This window comes from Salmo salar, chromosome ssa08 (genome assembly GCF_905237065.1).
Source record: "Salmo salar chromosome ssa08, Ssal_v3.1, whole genome shotgun sequence".
In the NCBI taxonomy this organism is placed as follows: domain Eukaryota; kingdom Metazoa; phylum Chordata; class Actinopteri; order Salmoniformes; family Salmonidae; genus Salmo; species Salmo salar.
In genome coordinates, this window is record NC_059449.1 from 23,181,572 (window position 1) to 23,201,536 (window position 19,965).

At 42.2% G+C, this 19,965-nt stretch overlaps 2 protein-coding genes across 2 annotated transcripts in view; both read left to right on the forward strand.

The window, feature by feature from the left end:
- Positions 1 to 19,965, forward strand: part of LOC123744217 (CD5 antigen-like) — an 88,417-nt gene that overhangs the window by 53,557 nt on the left and 14,895 nt on the right. The window contains exon 2 of the mRNA XM_045723008.1: positions 18,654 to 18,683. The gene's annotated coding sequence lies outside the window, so the exon portion shown is untranslated. The remainder of the gene's footprint in view (positions 1 to 18,653; positions 18,684 to 19,965) is intronic.
- On the forward strand, positions 3,693 to 9,089 carry LOC123744180 (zinc finger protein 271-like). Its single transcript, XM_045722629.1, has 3 exons — positions 3,693 to 4,319; positions 7,374 to 7,869; positions 9,065 to 9,089. The coding sequence occupies exons 1-3, from the start codon at positions 3,905 to 3,907 to the stop codon at positions 9,087 to 9,089; spliced, it is 936 nt and encodes a 311-aa protein (XP_045578585.1). The 5' UTR covers positions 3,693 to 3,904.

Below are 19,965 nucleotides of genomic sequence, written 5' to 3' on the forward strand. Positions count from 1 at the left end.
ATTAAGTAGACCTCCGTCAGTGGAGACAGGAAGCACCAAGGAGATCTCCGTCAGTGGAGACAGGAAGCACCAAGGAGACCTCCGTCAGTGGAGACAGGAAGCACCAAGGAGACCTCCGTCAGTGGAGACAGGAAGCACCAAGGAGACCTCCGTCAGTGGAGACAGGAAGCACCAAGTAGACCTCTGTTAGTGGAGACAGGAAGCACCAAGTAGACCTCTGTCAGTGGAGACAGGAAGCACCAAGTAGACCTCCGTCAGTGGAGACAGGAAGCACCAAGGAGACCTCCGTCAGTGGAGACAGGAAGCACCAAGGAGACCTCTGTCAGTGGAGACAGGAAGCACCAAGGAGACCTCCGTCACCTGAATCTGGCTCTCTAAAGAAAAATATTTGTTTATGCTTAATTCTTTCATAACATTAACAAATTATTTATTCATGGTTCATTCAATTATGTATAATGTGCCTTGAGCAAATTTGTTTCTTTCAATTATGTGTTGTGATTTTACCAAAATATACAGCTCACGTTTATGACATTGGTAACATTATCCTAGTAAACACCTGACTGCAGGACATTGAGGAAAATGTCTCATTGGGCCAGCTGATGGGTCCTGGGAAAATCTCTTGTACTGGGAGTACTCTGACATGACTTCCTCTGGTGTAATTATGCCTTAGTCAATGCTCCTTGTAAAAGGCAACCAGACTCCTCAACTCCTCCTGACCATACTGACTGACAGAGTCTCTGACTAAGAACCACACAGAGACCTGCATTTTGTAGTCGCCTTAATAATACTTGTGAAAACTGACTTTAGGTGATTGAGGGATCTAGTCTAGATTATACGTCATAGGAAGTTTTATCATGTGGAGGTTTCATTCAGGTCTCTGTTTAATTAAATAATCTGTTTGTCTTTGACAGGAGAGAGACCAGACTCTCCTTCTGACAGCAGGAAGAGTCCTTCAGGGAAACCAGATCCCGAGACGTCCAAACCAGCAGGCCGACATCACTGCTCCCAGTGTGGAAAGAGTTTTACTCAGTTAGGGAGCCTGAGAATACATAAGAGAATACACACTGGAGAGAAGCCTTACCACTGTTCCCAATGTGGAATGACGTTTACCCAGTTAGGGAGCCTGCAAAACCATGAGAGGGGACACACAGGGGAAAAGCTTTTCCAATGTTCCCAGTGTGGAAAGAGTTTTGGCCAGGTAGGAAACCTGAACAAGCATGAGAGGACACACACAGGTAAGAAGATGTACCGCTGCTCCCAGTGTGGAGAGAGATTTACCCGGTTAAGGTACCTGAAAGAGCATGAAAGAATACACACAAATACACAGGAGGAGACATACCACTGCTCTCATTGTGGAAAGACATTTTCCCAGTCAGAGAACCTGAAAACACATGAGAGAATCGAGAGGCTGTGTTCTGACTTGTGTTTTTGACTGATAATTTGTGTTTTTGTTTGGGCTGTCAGACTTCAGTTCACTTTGTGTAATGTTAGTGCACTATTTTTTTATTGCGATTAACCCATTGTCTGAAAGGGTTAAAAACACACTGAAAACATCCAAAATACATACTATATACCGCTAACATCTACAATGCCATGTAAAAACAAGATGACATTGAGGTTAAATAAAGTGTGCTTTATCAATGGAACATATTTTGACATGTCCACTGTGGGGCTCTGTAGAGTCATAATATCCATAAAAACTAGAGGTCAAAAGGGGAGATGGTTCACATCGTTTTTCCACCATTCATTTTTCCCATAGGGCTGTGTTTTGTTTAGGCTTACCCTGATGTGACGTTTTGATAACCATGTAAATCTCTCTAGGACAAGGTGACTGAGGACACAGTGTGTTGTGAATTTATTGTAATGTTTTTAAAATGGTTTAACTGCCTTTATTTTTGCTGGACCCCAGGAAGAGTAGCTGATGCCTTGGCAGGAACTAATGGGGATCCATAATAAACCCCAGGAAGAGTAGCTGCTGCCTTGGCAGGAACTAATGGGGATCCATAATAAACCCCAGGAAGAGTAGCTGCTGCCTTGGCAGGAACTAATGGGGATCCATAATACACCCCAGGAAGAGTAGCTGCTGCCTTGGCAGGAACTAATGGGGATCCATAATACACCCCAGGAAGAGTAGCTGCTGCCTTGGCAGGTACTAATGGGGATCCATAATAAATACAAATACTTTTATCAATATATTTGTCTCTCTTTACTCTCGGATTCGAAAATGCTAATTAGCATCAAAGTAGACGACATGCAAGACTACAAATCCCTGCTCTAGAAAGAGTATTGGTGGTTACAAACTTCTTACATTTAACAATGATGGAGGCCATTGTGTTCTTGGGGACCGTAAATGCTGCAGACATTTTTTGGTACCTTTCCCCAGGTCTTTGCCTCCACACAATCCTGTCTCAGAGCTCTACGGACAATTCCTTTGACCTCATGGCTTGGTTTTTGCTCTGACATGCACTGTAAACTGTGGGACCTTATATAGACAGGTGTGTGCCTTTCCAAATCATGTCTAATTAATTGCATTTACCACAGGTGGACTCCAATCAAGTTGTAGAAACATCTCAAGGATGATCAATGGAATCAGGATGCATCTGAGCTCAATTTCGAGTCTCATAGCAAAGTCTGAATACTTATGTAAATACATGTGCAAAAGTGTATAAAAATCTGTTTTTTATTTGTTATTATGGGGTATTGTGTGTTGATTGATGAGGGGAAAAAATATTATTCCATTTTAGAATGAGGCTGTAACGTAACTAAATGTGGAAAAAGTGAATGGGTCTGAATACTTAACGAATGCACTGTCTACCACTGGCAGAGTTTTCTACCGCTGGCAAAGTTTTCTACCATTGGCAGTTTTGTACACAGTCACGTGATACGTGGTATAGAAAAGTCCAATCTTAGGAGAGGACATAGGAGGCACTATACTGTGTGTCTGCAGGTGTCTATCTGGTCAAAACCACTGATACAGGTGCCCCTCCACCCTCTGTTGGGATGGATCATGTCTACAGAGAAACCTAGATTCAAATACTTAGATTTGTGTGTATTGGGTATATGTTGTGAAATTGTTAGATATTACTTGTTAGATATTACTGCACTGTCGGAGCTAGAAACACAAGCATTTTGCTACACCCGCAATAACATTTGCTAAACACGTGTATGTGACCAATAAAATGTGATTTGATTTTGATTTGAAATAAACGTCCTATTTATCCAAGGTGCTTTTGGCTGGAGTCAAAATTACTCCAAAGGATTTGAATTTGTTTAAAGTCCATATTGATACAGAAACACTAAACCATGATTTAGATGTATTAAGAACAAGTTGAAGTTGAACAAATTGGAAGAATTGAATAAACCACATTTTGGCTATGATAAAAGATATGTCTCTGGGGTCAAAATGATCCATGTCAGAAGTATGGTTCAATGCAAATATGTAGTGGGTCTAAAGTTTGATTCATTTTTAAAGAGTGATAATTTAAAACGATCAACACATGCTTCTCTTTGAACGACTTAATATAATAATCAACTTTTTTGAAATATATGAAAGTTAACTTTTGGTTCCTCAACTGCTACCCACTCCAGTCAGCAGATGGCGATGTGCGTCTTTTAGGTTCAGGCGATGCTGCCAGTGTGACGTATAATCTAGTGGACGGGACGCTCCTTCAACAACAACAGCTAGTCAGACACCTCGGTAGCTTTCTAGCAAACATAGCTACAACATTCACGCTCTTTACACTGTTTTGGTGTATTTTAGTCGCTGTGTATTAAACACACTTCTGTCGTATGTACTTGTTGGCCCATTTAATTATATATTTACGTTGTTTGTCAGCTAGCTGGTTTGCTAAATTATCTTAGAACTAGGCTAGTCGCTAAAGCTAGCTAGCGAACATCCCCGACCATGAGTTCACTAAGCTACTCTCCTCCTGCTAAAGAAGAGGAGGACTGCTGGACGGATAAAGAAGCTCTAGTGAAGGAGGAGGAGGAAGAGAAGGATGTTACAATACAAAAACAAGTAGAGGGTGAAGGTGTTTCCGTGAAAGAAGAAGAGAAAGACGTTTCAGTGAAAGAAAAGGAAGACTCGTTCAGATTGAAAGAGGAGGAGGCTGTTACAGTAAAAGAAGAGGAGGCAGAGAGAGAGGAGGATGCAGTTTTTGGGGTGAAAGAGGAGGAGATGACTGTCACATCGAAAATGGAGGAGGAGGAAACTGGACATCTGGGCCCGGTTTCCCAAACGCATCTTAAGGCATCCTATGGTTCTGACGGGGAACTTAGCAGTAAGATGGTTTTGAGAAACCGGGACCTGATTAACACTAGTAAGTACTGTCTTAAAAACAGAAGAACAAACTCTGCAGTTGTTCAACTGATGTGTGGTGTTAAAGGGGAAATATGCCAATTGCTACATTTATATTATTTATTTATAGCCATTGATTCTTGAAGAATATATCACATGCCTCATGAACTTTGTTGTACCACATCAGAACCCCAAATAAGCTTTTTTTAAGCCAATGTTTAGAAACAATGTAAATCAACACTGTATAGCCTCAACATGGTTAAAACTATAATGTTGATATCATGGATGGTCAGTCCTTGCATCCATAGGTCTGTCTATGACTTTTAGAGTTGTTAAATTTCTCCAGCCCCATCCATCATCTTATTACCAAAACAGTGGTGGAATGACATCTTTGTTATTGTTTCAACTGCAGATTGGTTGGTTGATTGATTTGGCTTTTTTAAAGGGGCAACCTAGGATTTAAACAGCAACAAAATGGCTGCCCTGAGACTTGGTTTGGTAAACAGCTGAGGGATGGGGGCTGGAGAAATCTAACCACTCTCACATTCATAGAGAAAGCTATTGTAGCAACCTTAACCCAAAAGCTAGCGACCTCGTCAAGAAGTTCAGACATCTTGGCGTAACAGTTATAAGGTGTTGGCTTGACAGTCGCTGGACCCAGGTTTGAGTTCATCTCAGGGCTACCCCCGAATTCACTACACTATGAATACGAGGACTGGCCATCCATAAGGTCAACATGATAGTTTTAACCTAGGCTTGGGGCTGGGCAGTATACTGTATTTTACCATATACCAGTATTGATGCGCGGACTGGTTTGGTTTTTACTTTACCTTCTATAAGGGTATTTCAATGTTTGGTTTGTTAAATGTGATGAACAACTCCGGGGCGTATAATGCCACTTTATATAGTTTAGTCCTTGAGTCATCTCGCTCTCTCCTGTCAATAAATGTTACACCCTCAGAGCTGCAATAGTCTCCTAGCCAGTTATGGAGGGCTAAACGTCTGCTGAACTGTTCAATGCCACAATTTAGGAAGGGCAGAGGGCCAGATATTATGGGGTGTTTGTTGGTGTCAAGTAGAGACCCAATCAGTTCTTTAAAATGACTGACTATTAGCCAAACAATGTTTTCATTTGTATTTGTTTTCTCAGTCAGCTGCCCAGGAAAGGGAAAGGAATGGCCCTTATTAATATATGTAGCCTTAGAAATAAGGTTCATGAAATCAATAACTTGTTGACATCGGATAACAGTCATATACTGGCCACCTCTGAAACTCACTTAGATAATTCCTTTGATACAGCAGGAGCGATTAGGGATATAACATCTATATAAAAGACAGGAATGCCAATGGGGGAGGTGTTGCTGTATATGTTCTAGGACTGTCCCCGACAGGAGAAAATCAAATACTAATCTTGGTCAACCAAGAGTCGTGTTTCCTTTCTAAGCAATCGATTGGTTGAAATGTTATAATGTGTATTTTCCCATAAATATACACACCCCATGTGTTTTAATAAAATCAGCTATGTACTGAACTGGTCTGATGCTTTAAGCAAGCTGTTTGATTAAATAATTAAGACACACAAATGACTCGAGGGAGCCAGAGATCAAGATAGCCTAACCAGAAGAAAAAAACCTCTTCCTTAGCCTACTCCTCCCGCTGCTGCTGGCCTTCATAAATTCTGACGTTATGCTCCTATAGTTTCTGGTAATAGGCTACACCAGCAGTCGTTATGCTCCTATAGTTTCTGGTAATAGGCTACACCAGCAGTCGTTATGCTCCTATAGTTTCTGGTAATAGGCTACACCAGCAGACGTTATGCTCCTATAGTTTCTGGTAATAGGCTACACCAGCAGACGTTATGCTCCTATAGTTTCTGGTAATAGGCTACACCAGCAGTCGTTATGCTCCTATAGTTTCTGGTAATAGGCTACACCAGCAGACGTTATGCTCCTATAGTTTCTGGTAATAGGCTACACCAGCAGTCGTTATGCTCCTATAGTTTCTGGTAATAGGCTACACCAGCAGACGTTATGCTCCTATAGTTTCTGGTAATAGGCTACACCAGCAGTCGTTATGCTCCTATAGTTTCTGGTAATAGGCTACACCAGCAGTCGTTATGCTCCTATAGTTTCTGGTAATAGGCTACACCAGCAGACGTTATGCTCCTATAGTTTCTGGTAATAGGCTACACCAGCAGACGTTATGCTCCTATAGTTTCTGGTAATAGGCTACACCAGCAGTCGTTATGCTCCTATAGTTTCTGGTAATAGGCTACACCAGCAGTCGTTATGCTCCTATAGTTTCTGGTAATAGGCTACACCAGCAGTCGGCAACCTTTTCCAATTTATCTGACCATTTCTACTGATCTGGTGCCAGTTTGGATTTTCATATTCACAATTTACTGGAACAGTTTCATTTTATTTCTAGTCGTCTTTGTATCTCAACATCATTCTGTGGTAAATCTATATTCTATCTAAATGAAAATTATACAAATATAAAATAAGGTCTATGTTGTTGTTAGGTGAAGTTATGGGTCCTACAGTAGGTCTATGTTGTTGTTAGGTGTTAGGTGAAGTTATGGGTCCTACAGTAGGTCTATGTTATTGTTAGGTGAAGGTATGGGTCCTACAGTAGGTCTATGTTGTTGTTAGGTGAAGTTATGGGTCCTACAGTAGGTCTATGGTATTGGTATAACTAGCGGTTTCCTCATTAGCAAGGAGGAGTTTCTACAACCAAATTGCGTGTGCATTGCCCTCGTGTGCCTATTTTAGCAAACACAGAAAGGGACCTATATTGGTGACCAAAGGTTGCCTGGCACACTGCTTAGGGGTTCAGTAACTGTAATAACTTATTTCTAGCCTATAATCATCGATGTTACTACTAATGTGAAAACAACACAAAATATGACTATTGTTGCTCACTTGACTGTCTTAAGACAATTGTTAAAAATGTTAACATTCATTACAGACGTCAATTGTTGTACAACATCATGGCTACGCTGTTGGCATCACCTTTTACAGTGGGATTCTGCTGTTGTGGGCCTTTAACCATCTGTCTGGCTTTGTTGTTCACACAGGAGCGAGACGTGACTATCGTGGATCCTCTGGGGAGCCTCAACAACATGAAGCTGACGAGGCAGAGAAGAGTCCCTCCCGATCAAAACACCTCAAGAAACACCAGCGGAGACCCACAGGGAAGAAATCTCACTGCTGCTCTGACTGTGGGAAAGGTTGCAAATCTTCATCAGAACTTAAAATACACCAGCGAGTACACACAGGAGAGAAATCTCACCACTGTTTTGATTGTGGGAAGAGTTACTTAAGATCAAATTCACTAAAAGTACACATGAGAATTCACACTGGAGAGAAACCTTATAGCTGTGATCAATGTGGGAAGAGTTTTACTACATCTAGCCATCGGATTGTACACCAGAGAACACACACAGGAGACAAATCTTATAGCTGTGATCAATGTGGGAAGAGTTTTACTCAGTCAAGCAGCCTGTTATCGCACCAGAGAAAACACACAGGAGAGAAACCTTATAGCTGTGATCAATGTGGGAAGAGTTTTACTCAGTCAAGCAACCTGGTATCACACCAGAGAACACACACAGGAGAGAAACCTTATACCTGTGGTCAATGTGGGAAGAGTTTTACTACATCTAGCCATCTGATTATACACCAGAGAACACACACAGGAGAGAAACCTTATACCTGTGGTCAATGTGGGAAGAGTTTTACTACATCTAGCCATCTGATTGTACACCAGAGAACACACACAGGAGAGAAATCTTATAGCTGTGATCAATGTGACAAGAGATACTCTGATAAAATATCTCTGATCAAACATCAGAAAATACATACATGAAGGAGTTGTTTCATGATATCAATGAAATTATGTCACAATGTAGAATGTTTTAACATTGTACCTGGAGTATTTTAATGATGTCACAATGTAAAATGCTTTAACATTGTACCTGGAGTATTTTAATGATGTCACAATGTAGAATGTTTTAACATTGTAGTAGGAGTATTTTATTGATGTCACAATGTAAAATGCTTTAACATTGTACCTGGAGTATTTTAATGATGTCACAATGTAGAATGTTTTAACATTGTAGTAGGAGTATTTTAATGATGTCATAATGTAGAATGTTTTAACATTGTAGTTGGAGTATTTTAATGATGTTACAATGTAGAATGTTTTAACATTGTAGTAAGAGTATTTTAATGTAGACTGTCACAATGTAGAATGTTTTAACATTGTAGTAGGAGTATTTTAATGATGTCACAATGTAGAACCCTAATCGTTTGCCCCCTGTTCTATTGATTTCAGCATGATATGGATATTAGCCTCATCAGGGGAAAAATCCAGGCTCTGAATTGAAAGAGTACTATTTATATGATATTACAGAAAGTGACAAAAAAAGAGCTGTTACACTTACCACGTTGGTGACCCACTTGAATCAAAATGTAGCTAGATGTTTTCTACAAGTTGTCCTCTAACCAGTGATGTACACATTATTCCCAGATTCCATGTGGTTTTTGAGCTGTTAGTTTTAACAGGACATGCAACCTCATCTCCCCACTCTCAATAAATTGATTTCAACATGATATCGATGAGTGATGACAAATAAGTGTTGCGTTCCTTTGTTTAGCAACCTCTAAATTTAAATGCATCACTCCAAAATGTAGCTGACTGTCTTCTGCAGGTTGTCCTCTAACCAGTGAGGTAAAATATATCTCCCATTTCCATGTGTTTTTTTAGTTGTGTTAGTTTCAACAGCACATAAAACCTGATTCACCCCCCTAATTGATATCAGTGATTTATTGCTACTTGTCAAAACAACAGCGTTTCTGGTGCTTGTGAATTTTAAAAGGTGCTTGTTTAAAAAGTAATATGATTATTATACAAGTAATATGATTATTGTTGCAGATATTTGTACAGATAGTACATTTTATGTTTAGGTTTTTAATATCACAAACTGTTTCTGAATATTGGTTATTGATTTGGACACATTAAAACTGTGTTTTGACGTTGGGCTATCCCACCTACCAAAATGTAATTGAAAAGAAGTCTATACCCGAGGTCCAATATACGTTTTGTTTTAGTTGAAAGTTTAACATTTTTATTTTTGAGTTGTTGTTAAAATGACTTGAAAACAACTTAATTTCAAAGTTCTTGCAGTCTATACACATGGACTGTTGTGGAAATATTGAATCAAATATTTCACCAGAACCGGAACCTGTGATTTCAATTAGACTTTATTACAAACAGTAACAAAGCCGAGCAATTCCATAGAAGAACTGACTCTTCATTCTTAGTACTTGGCTTTTATACAGTCTGACCCTTACATAACATCACTCCACTTTATGAATCTTGTTGTCTTGCTTAGTTTCCATTCTCTTATTGGCTCAGACATTGGGGCATAGATTATATTGGTGGCTTGACATGCATACTCCTACTGTTGCCCATCACTGATAAGCTAATGTTCCTGTCCAAAAGTCTTCACAAGTTCAGACCGATGTTGTCTATGTATGATTAACCCATGTGTATGTCCAGTAGCCTTCACAAGATCAGATATGGCTCAGACCAGACACGTCTTGTTGGTTTACCTTGCCTCATCCACACAGATTCTGCTTACGTTCTGTTTTTTACATGTCTAATAGTTGACTTGATGTTGATCCAGCTTTGTACACTCACATGGGCTCAGCCTTTATTCTGTTTACACATGTCTAATATTTAAACTTATATCGATTCTTCTTTCTACTTACAGTATAGTTACTGAGAATCACCAGATGACTGGAAAATTCTCCCACGCATGTCAGTTAGGAACAAATTCTTATTTACAATGACGGCCTATCCCAGCCAAACCCAGGCAACGCCGGGCCAATTGTGCACCACACTATGGGACTCCCAATCACAGCCGGATATGATGCAGCCTGGATTCAAACCAAGTACTTCAGTGACACCTCTTGCACTGAGATGCAGTGTCTTAAATACATAAAAATAAATAAAATGCGTTAAATACAACTGGTGTAGACTTTACTGTGAAATGCTCATGAGACCCTTCCCAACGATGAAGAGTTAAAACATTATACCTTTTATGTGGTACATATTCACATCTCATAGTACAGAACTCCTAACTGGTCAGCTTGTAACACAGACCGTCTTTCATTCAAAACCTGTCATTCATTCATCTGGATTGTAAACATCTCTCACCACACAACCATTAATTCAATATATATGTGTATTGATAAATGTAATGAGAACGTTGGTTTAATCACCAAAACACAACATATTGATATCTTTTCAATTTAGTCGTTTTAACTACCAGTTGATCCAATAGAAAACAATGTAAGATACGTGTTTCAAATGGCCCTTAGAAGTGCTGACAGTAATATACTACAGTACTGTAAATTACAGTAGATTACACAGTTCACATTAGACAATACACTTAGTGAAATTACAAGATGATGTCATAATACTGCATCAACTGGTTGTTTAATGCAGAAGAATGAGGTTCTTAGAGCTCTACTGTGTCTGAACTGAGAGGAGCTTCTGAGATGGAACTCCAGCTACTGATTGATGATGGTCAGTAGAGCTTCTGAGATGGCACTCCAGCTACTGATTGATGATGGTCAGTAGAGCTTCTGAGATGGAACTCCAGCTACTGATTGATGATGGTCAGTAGAGCTTCTGAGATGGAGCTCCAGCTACTGATTGATGGTGGTCAGTAGAGCTTCTGAGATGGAACTCCAGCTACTGATTAATGATGGTCAGTAGAGCTTCTGAGATGGAACTCCAGCGACTGATTGATGATGGTCAGTAGAGCTTCTGAGATGGAACTCCAGCTACTGATTGATGATGGTCAGTAGAGCTTCTGAGATGGAACTCCAGCTACTGATTGATGATGGTCTTGTCCTCTCTCTCTCGGAGCTGCGTTCCATAGAATGACTTGGTGTTTGTGTAGAGGGAGGTACCAGGGTGGAGATGGCTCGTTATGGATAATTATGAGAGGAACTTTGTTTTGGGGGCCAGACCCTGGTTTCCACACAATGACAACAGTCTTTACAGCAGATACTGTGTGCTGTAAATTATTACTTTATTTCATACCACGTCTCACCTTGTGACCCCTTCACTTAGTGACAACCATCATCACTCTAATGTGACATATTCAAAACACTACTATCAGAACCTATTTCAGTGTGAAGACTAAGATGCTGTTGTTAAACTGTATATTGTTTGTGTACTCAAACAAGAAAGGAACACAAATGCAAAAATGTAAGTTTAATATTTCAACATGACTCAATACATTTCAAACAGCATACTGTAAGCACACATACAGTAAAAATGCAAACATACAGTAAATATATTTAGCATACGCATAGGAATAAAAATAGTCCTATTTATACTACTGTACTGTATGTTACATCAATTGTATGGAATAGATAAAGAAACTGTCAAAATACAGTCACATCTAAATCATAAGACAAGAAACAAATACTCTAGACAGCATCACAGGTGATATTCTCCTGGACCAGACAGCATCACAGGTGATATTCTCCTGGACCAGACAGCATCACAGGTGATATTCTCCTGGACCGGACAGCATCACAGGTGATATTCTCCTGGACCAGACAGCATCACAGGTGATATTCTCCTGGACCAGACAGCATCACAGGTGATATTCTCCTGGACCAGACAGCATCACAGGTGATATTCTCCTGGACCAGACAGCATCACAGGTGATATTCTCCTGGACCAGACAGCATCACATGTGATATTCTCCTGGACCAGACAGCATCACAGGTGATATTCTCCTGGACCAGTCAGCATCACAGGTGATATTCTCCTGGACCAGACAGCATCACAGGTGATATTCTCCTGGACCAGACAGCATCACAGGTGATATTCTCCTGGACCAGACAGCATCACAGGTGATATTCTCCTGGACCAGACAGCTGGGGGATACACTATATATACAGCAGTATGTGGACTCCCCTTCAAATTAGTAGATTGGGCTATTTCAGCCACACCAGTTGCTGACAGGTGTATAAAAATGAGCACACAGCCATGAAATCTCTGTAGACAAACATTGGCAGTAGAATGGCCTTACTGAAGTAACTTTCAACGTGGCACCATCATAGGATGGCACTTTCCAACAAGTCAGTTTGTGAAATTTCTGACCTTCTAGAGCATCCCCGGTCAACTGTAAGTGCTGTTATTGTGAAGTGGAAACATCTAGGACCAACAATGGCTCAGCCAAGAAGTACTGGGCCACACAAGCTCACAGAACAGGACCGCCGAGTGCTGAAGCGTGTAACGCGTAAAAATCGTCTGTACTTGGTTGCAACACTCATTCACTTCTATGGGCTAGGTGGGACGCAAGCGTCTCACTCCTGGTACACCCTATCAACAGCAGGTGAAATATCAAGGGCGCCAAATTTGAAAACAATTAAATGTCATAATTCAAATTTCTCAAACATACAACTATCTTACACCCTTTGAAAGATAAACATCTCCTTAATCTAACCACGTTGTCCGATTTCAAAAAGGCTTTACGGCGAAAGCATAAAGTTAGATTATGTTAGGACAGTACATTGAAAATAGCTGTGTGTAATGTTTTGTCAATGCAAAGACAGGCGTCACCAAAAGCAGAAAACCAGCTAAAATTATGCACTAACCTTCTACAAACTTCATCAGATGACACTCCTAGGACATTATGTTAGACAATACATGCATTTTTTGTTCTATCAAGTTCATATTTATATCCAAAAACAGCGTTTTACAATGCCGTTGATGTTGAGAAAATATTTTCCCTCCAATACCGGCAGTCAATCAGCACAACAAATTAAATAATTACTCTTCGAAAACATTGGTAAAATATTATATTGTCATTCAAAGAATTATAGATGAACATCTCGTGAACGCAACCGCATTGCCAGATTTAAAAATAACTTTATTGCAAAGTGTGATTTCCCAGTAATCTGAGTACTGCGCTCAGAAAAATAGGCTTGGCGATACAGACTAGGCGCCATGTTGGAGAGATCTAAAATCAAAAATACTATGTAAATATTCCCTTACCTTTGATTATCTTCATCAGAAGGCACTTCCAGGAATCCCAGGTCCATAACAAATGTAGTTTTGTTCGAAAAAGCTCATAATTTATGTCCAAAAAGCTCTGTATTGTTAGCGCGTCCTGTAGGCTACTCAAAAACATGAACAACGCCCGCCGGACTTGTCTTCACCAAAGAGGGAAAAAAAAATATTTACGTTCGTTCAAACATGTCAAACGTTGTATAGCATAAATCATTAGGGCCTTTTTCAATCAGAACTTCAATAATATTCAAGACGGACGATTGCATTCTCTTTTAAAACGTATTGGAACGAGAGTACCCAAACATGCACTCGCGCGCCAGAGCAGTATAGGCAATCCGCTTATGACCAACGTTCCAAGTCTCTTGTTTGGTCAGTTTTCACAGTAGAAGACTCAAACCACTTTGTAAAGACTGGTGACATCTAGTGGATGGCATAGGAAGTGCTCAATGATTAATATGTCCCTGTGTGTTTCAATGGCATAGGCTTAAAAGTAATTCAACACATCAGATATCCACATCCTGTCAGAATTTGTCTCAGGGTTTTGACTGCCATATGAGTTCTGTTATACTTACAGACACCAAACAGTTTTAGAAAATTCAGAGTGTTTTCTATCCAAATCTGTTAATAATATGCATTTCCTAGCTTCTGAGTTGGTGTAGGAGGCAGTTAAAAATGGGCACATATTTTTTTCAAAATTCTCAATACTGCCCCCTAGCCCCAACAGGCTAACAAGTTCCAAACTGCCTCTGGAAGCAACATCAGCACAAGAAACTGTTTGTCAGGAGCTTCATGAAATGGGTTTCTATGGCCGAGCAGCTGCATACAAGCCTAAGATCAATATGGGCAATGTCAAGCGTCGGCTTGAGTGGTGTAAAACTCACAGCCATTGGACTCTGGAGCAGTGGAAACGTATTCTCTGGAGTAATGAATCATGCTTCACCTTCTAGCAATCTGACGGACTAATCTGGGTTTGGCGGATGCCAGGAGAATGTTTCCTGCCCCAAAGCATAGTGCCAACTGTAATGTTTGGTGGAATAATGGTCTGGGGTTGTTTTTCATGGTTTGGGCCCCTTAGTTCCAGTGAAGGGACATCTTAATGCTACAGCATACAATGACATTCTAGAGGAATCTGTGCTTCCAACTTTGTGGCAACAGTTTGGGGAAGGCCCTTTCCTGTTTCAGCATGACAATGCCCCGGTACGCATAGCGAGTTCCATACATGAATGGTTAGTCGAGATTGGTGTGGAAGAACTTCAGAAGCCCTGACCTCAACGACGTCGAACGCCTTTGGGATGAAGTGGAACGCCGACTGCGAGCCAGGACTAATCGCCCAACATCAGTGCCCGACCTCACTAATGCTCTTGTGGCTGAATGGAAGCAAGTCCCCGCAGCAATGTTTCAACATCTAGTGGAAAGCCTTCCCAGAAGAGTGGAGGCTGTTATAGCTGCAAAGGGGGACCAACTCCATGCAAATGCCCATGATTTTGGAATGAGATGTTTGACGAGCAGGTGTCCACATACTTTTGTTGATTTGGTCTATATACTGCAGACAGACATACAGACAGCCATGGAGAGAGACCTACGACTCACCCCTCCACTCTCTCCTTGAGTCCATCCCACAGACAGACCGACAGACAGACAGAACAGCAACACCATCAGAACTATAGCAGTCTTCATTCTTAAATGACTCTGGTCTTCTTCAGAAGTAGTGCAGTAGTCTACAGGGTTCAGAACTCACCTTTTTAAACACTTCTTATCACTCATATCATGAGGTTTCACATGTGTTTGGTTACATAGTTCCCAATGTTCTTCTTACTGATAAAACAGCAAACATTAAGAGTGTTTATTTATCAGACCCACATATATAATAAATATACTATAATATACTATATTCATATGCTTTTAGTACTCACACATGAATCATATCATGTATGCAGGTCATGTGTTGTTTTGAGCCAGCAGTAAAAACACACTGACAGGACAGTTCCTCTTATGACCACTAGGTGGTAATCTGGTGTCACAGATGCAGGACTGTAGACTAGAAAGAAGCATTGTCCCAATTATCTCTCCTTTCTCCTAAAGTGTGCACTTGTTCCCTTCACTGAAATGACTGGTAAACTAAATATATTGGAAACGCCCACTTTATAACAGAAGGTATAGTCCTCTGAGTAGAATGGTGGGAGACAAACAGTACATCCTCTCCCCTTCGCCCATCCTCCTCTTCTCTCTCCTCTTTTCTCCCCCTCTCCTCTTCTCCCCCTCTTCCCTTCTCCCCCCTCTCCTCTTTCCTCTCCTCTCCTCTTCTCCCCCTCTCCTCTTTCCTCTCCTCTCCTCTCCTCCCCCTCTCCTCTCCCCTCCCCCCCCCTCTGTCCTCTTCATCTTTTTATCACTGACTTCTCACCAGTGATGTCATCATAACCAGTAACCTTTTCCACTCTTGTCCCAGCCCAGCCTGACCCTGACATATAGCATCAGACCTGTTGAGTTGACTTGGGTAACAGACCTCTAGCTTCTACACCACATCCCCCCTTCTCCTGCTCTAACATGAGACCTCATCAGTACTCATTTTGGGTGCTGGTACTTTTTATATTTAGGTGCTGGAACATTAATCCAATATTCTATAAGAGGTGAACTCAAGCAGTAGAAAGTTAGAGGTGATATTATAGGACACTATGTGTAACGTTGCTGTTCTGCCAGCAGTTTCCTGTGGAGTTTTTTTAACAGATCAGTTTGCTGTAGTGTGTTCAACCACTGATCCAAGATAAGTTGCTAAGAAGTTTATCTCACATCAAAGACGTAATGAACTAATGACAGAGAAGTCATATAGCCGAGCAGTATGGTCCACTCTTCAGTCCAAACTTTATGACAGTGACTTGTATATGTCAGTGGAGCCCCAGTTAGAGACAGATATGATATCTGCAGGGATATTGATGATCCTTTTCTGGAGCATAGGTAAGATGCTGTTATACTGATATACACTTGTGACAGTTACTGAGATATGATTTGATATTGTAAGATATATTATAATTTGCAGGGTTAGTAAAATAACATGCAACTGGAAGCAGACAGTAAAAATGTGTCTCAAAGCAGGACAATGATGTGATCACCTGTAAATGTACTTTACTGTAGTCTAACTGTCCATCTGGGGACAGGCACTAATGTCAGTTAAGTTGTGATGGTGTCATGCATCTGACTGTTGTATATTCAGTGTGTCAATGATTGACTGTGTCTGTCTCTATGTAAATGAATGAGAGTATATATTATATATTATATTGGTGTTATGTTAGAGTAGGAGAAGGGAGGGGTGTAGATGCTAGAGGTCTATGAGCTGAGTCAAGATCAACAGGTCCAACACTATATGTCGAGAGAGAGAGAGAGAGAGAGAGAGATGGAAGAGAGAGGAGGGGTGGGGAGAGAGGAGGGTAGGGGAGAGAGAAAGGGGAGAGGAGAGAAAGGGAGGGGAGAGAGAATCGAGTGGGGGGGAGATGGGAGGGGAGGGCATAGAGCAAGATAGGTGAGAGAGAAGGGGAGGGGAGAAAAAATGTTTGAGGAGAGGGGAGGGGAGAAAGGAGGTTAGGAGATGGGGAGGGGAGAGAGAAGGGTAGAGGAGAGAGAAGGGTAGGGGCGAGAGAAGGGTATAGGAGAGAGGAGGGTAGGGGAGAGAGAAGGGTATAGGAGAGAGAAGGATAAAGGAGAGAGGAGGGTAGGGATGAGAGGAGGGTATAGGAGAGAGGAGGGTAGGGTAGAGAGGAGGGTAGGGAAGAGAGTAGGATAGTGGAAATAGGAGGGTAGATGAGAAATGAGGGTAGGGGTGAGAGAGATATGTGGAGGAGAGAGGAGGGTAGGGGAGAGAGGAGAAGAGGGTTAGAGAAACAGGTAGAGGAGAGAGGAGGGTAGGGGACAGAGGGTAGGGGAGAGAGAAGGGGAGGAGAGAGAGGAGGGTAGGGGAGAGAGAAGGGTGGAGGAGAGAGGAGGATAGTGGAGAGATGAAGGTAGGGGAGAGAGAAAGGTAGAGGGGAGAGGAGGGTAGGAGAGAGGGAAGGGTAGAGAAAATAGGAGAGTAGGGGAGAGAGAAGGGTAGAGGATGGAGGGGGGATAGAGGCTAAGGTAGGGAGAAGGGGAGGGTATGGGAGGGAGAAGGAGGGGAGAGGAGAGAGTAGAGTAGAGGAAAGAGCAAGGTAGGGGAGAGACGTAGAGGAGAGAGGAGGGGAGAGAGGATGGGAGGGGAGAGAGGATGGGAGGGGAGAGAGGTAGAGGAAAGAGGATGGGAGGGGATAGTGGAGGGTAGGGGAGAGAGAGGTGTAGAGAAGAGAGGAGGGTAGGGGAGAGGAGGGCAGGAGAGAAAGTAGGGTAGTGGAAATAGGAGGGTAGATAAGAGATGAGGATAGGGGTAAGAGAGATATGTGGAGGAGAGAGGAGGGTAGGGGAGAGAGGAGAAGAGGGTTAGAGAAAGAGGTAGAGGAGAGAGGAGGGTAGGGGGCAGAGGGTAGGGGCGAGAGAAGGGGAGGAGAGAGAGGAGGGTAGGGGAGAGTGGAGGGTAGGGGAGGGAGAAGAGGAGGGTAGGGGAGAAAAGGGTAGAGGAGAGAGGAGGGGAGGGGATAGAGGCTAAGGTAGAGAGAAGGGTAGAGGAGAGATGAGGGGAGAGAGGATTGTAGAGGAGAGAGGAGGGTAGAGGAGATTGGAGGGTTGGGGAGCGAGAGGAAGGTAGAGGAGAGAGGAGGGGAGGGGAGAGAGAAGAGAGGAGGGTAGTGGAGAGAGGAAGGTAGAAGAGAGGAGGGTAGTGGAGAGAGAGGGAGGTGGAGGAGAGAGGAGGGGAGAGGAGGGAAGGGGAGAGAGAGGAAGGTAGAGGAGAGAGGAGGGGAGGGGAGAGAGGAGAGAGCAGGGCAGTGGAGATAGAATGGGAGGTGAGAAACGAGGGTAGGGGCGAGAGATTTGAGAAGGAGAAAGCAGGGTAGGGGAGAGGAGGATAGGGATTAGAGAAGGGTAGAGGAGAGAGGAGGGTAGGGGATGGAGGGTAGAGTAGAGAGAAGGGGAGGGGAGAAAGGACGGAATGGGAGAGAGGAGGGTGGAGGAGAGAGGGGGAATGTGTTTACACATGGGTGTTGTTGCACCATACCAATGATAAGTCTTTCTTCCCCATCACATCATGAAAGGTCATGTTGATGTTCATTTAACCTCTGTCTCATCCCTTTCTCCTTTGTTTCTCTCTATCTCTTTCTCTATCTTTCTCCTCTGTCTCTCTCTTTCTCCTCAGATCTCCAGGCTCAAAGCGTCAGTCCACCAGGTAGGTAGAGTATAAATCTACAGTGATTATAGCACTTCAATATTAGTCAACTTTATTATCCCACATGGAGAAAGTCATGTGTCCATACAAACCATTCTAAACCCAATAACAAGTAGTGTTTTATGGAACTACTAATACTTGTCATATTATATATTATATTGGTCTCATGTTAGAGTAGGAGAAGGGGGGTGTAGAGGATAGAGGTCTGTTACCCAAGTCAACAGGTCTGATGCTGTCTGACAGGAAGAGAGGGAGAGGAGCAGAGAGAGAGGAAGGAGAGAGACGAGGGGACAGAGGACGGGAGGAGAGATAGAGTGGAGGGGAGGAGAGAGAAGGAGATGTCAACAAGATGGGGCTGACAGACTAACATGCAGTCAACTGAATAACTTTTCATTACCGACTTCTCACCAGTGATGTCATCATAACCAGTAACCTTTTCCACTCTTGGTCCGGCTCAGCTTGACCCTGACCTCTGAAATGAATGATTTAAAAAACTGACAAAAGCAAATTAATTAAATTAGATTTAAACTCCTCTGCAAAGAGAGTTACGCATTTGCATTGAAGGGGAATGTACACTACATGACCAAAAGTATGTGGACTCCTGCTCATCTAACATCTCATTCCAAAATCATGGGTCTTAATATGGAGTTGGTCCCCCCTTTGCTGCTATAACAGCCTCCACTCTTCTGGGAAGGCTTTCCACTAGATGTTGGAACATTGCTGTGGGAACTTGCTTCCATTCAGCCACAACAGCATTAGTGAGGTTGGGTGATTAGGCCTGGCTCACAGTCAGCGTTTCAATTAATCTCTAAAGGTATTCAATGGGTTTTAGGTCAGGGCTCTGTGCAGACCAGTAAAGTTCTAGCACATCGATCTCAACAAACTATTTCTGTATGGACCTCGCTTTGTGTACAGGGGGCATTGTCATGCTGAAACAGGACAGGGCCTTCCCCAAACTGTTACCACAAAGTTGGAAGCACAGAATAGTCTAGAATGTCATTGTATGGTGTAGTGATTAGATTTCCCTTCAATGGAACTAAGGGGCCTAACCCGATCCATTAAAAACAACCCCAGACCATTATTCCTCTTCCACCAAACTTTACAGTTGGCACTCTGCATTGGGGCAGGTAGCATTCTCCTGGCATCTGCCAAACCCAGGTTTGTGGTTCGGACTGCCAGATGGTGAAACGTGATTCATCACTCCAGAGAACGCGTTTCCACTCCAGCCGACACTTGGCATTGCGCATGGTGATCTGAGGCTTGTGTGCCGCTGCTCTGCCAT

Bases quoted from the DNA above. Each gene is read 5' to 3' on its own strand.
- LOC123744180 (XM_045722629.1), top strand. From the start codon at position 3,905: ATGAGTTCACTAAGCTACTCTCCTCCTGCTAAAGAAGAGGAGGACTGC. The intron at 4,320-7,373 runs GTAAGTACTGTC...TTGTTCACACAG, and splicing joins CCGGGACCTGATTAACACTA to GAGCGAGACGTGACTATCGT. The intron at 7,870-9,064 runs TCAGTCAAGCAA...GTGTTTTTTTAG, and splicing joins CAATGTGGGAAGAGTTTTAC to TTGTGTTAGTTTCAACAGCA.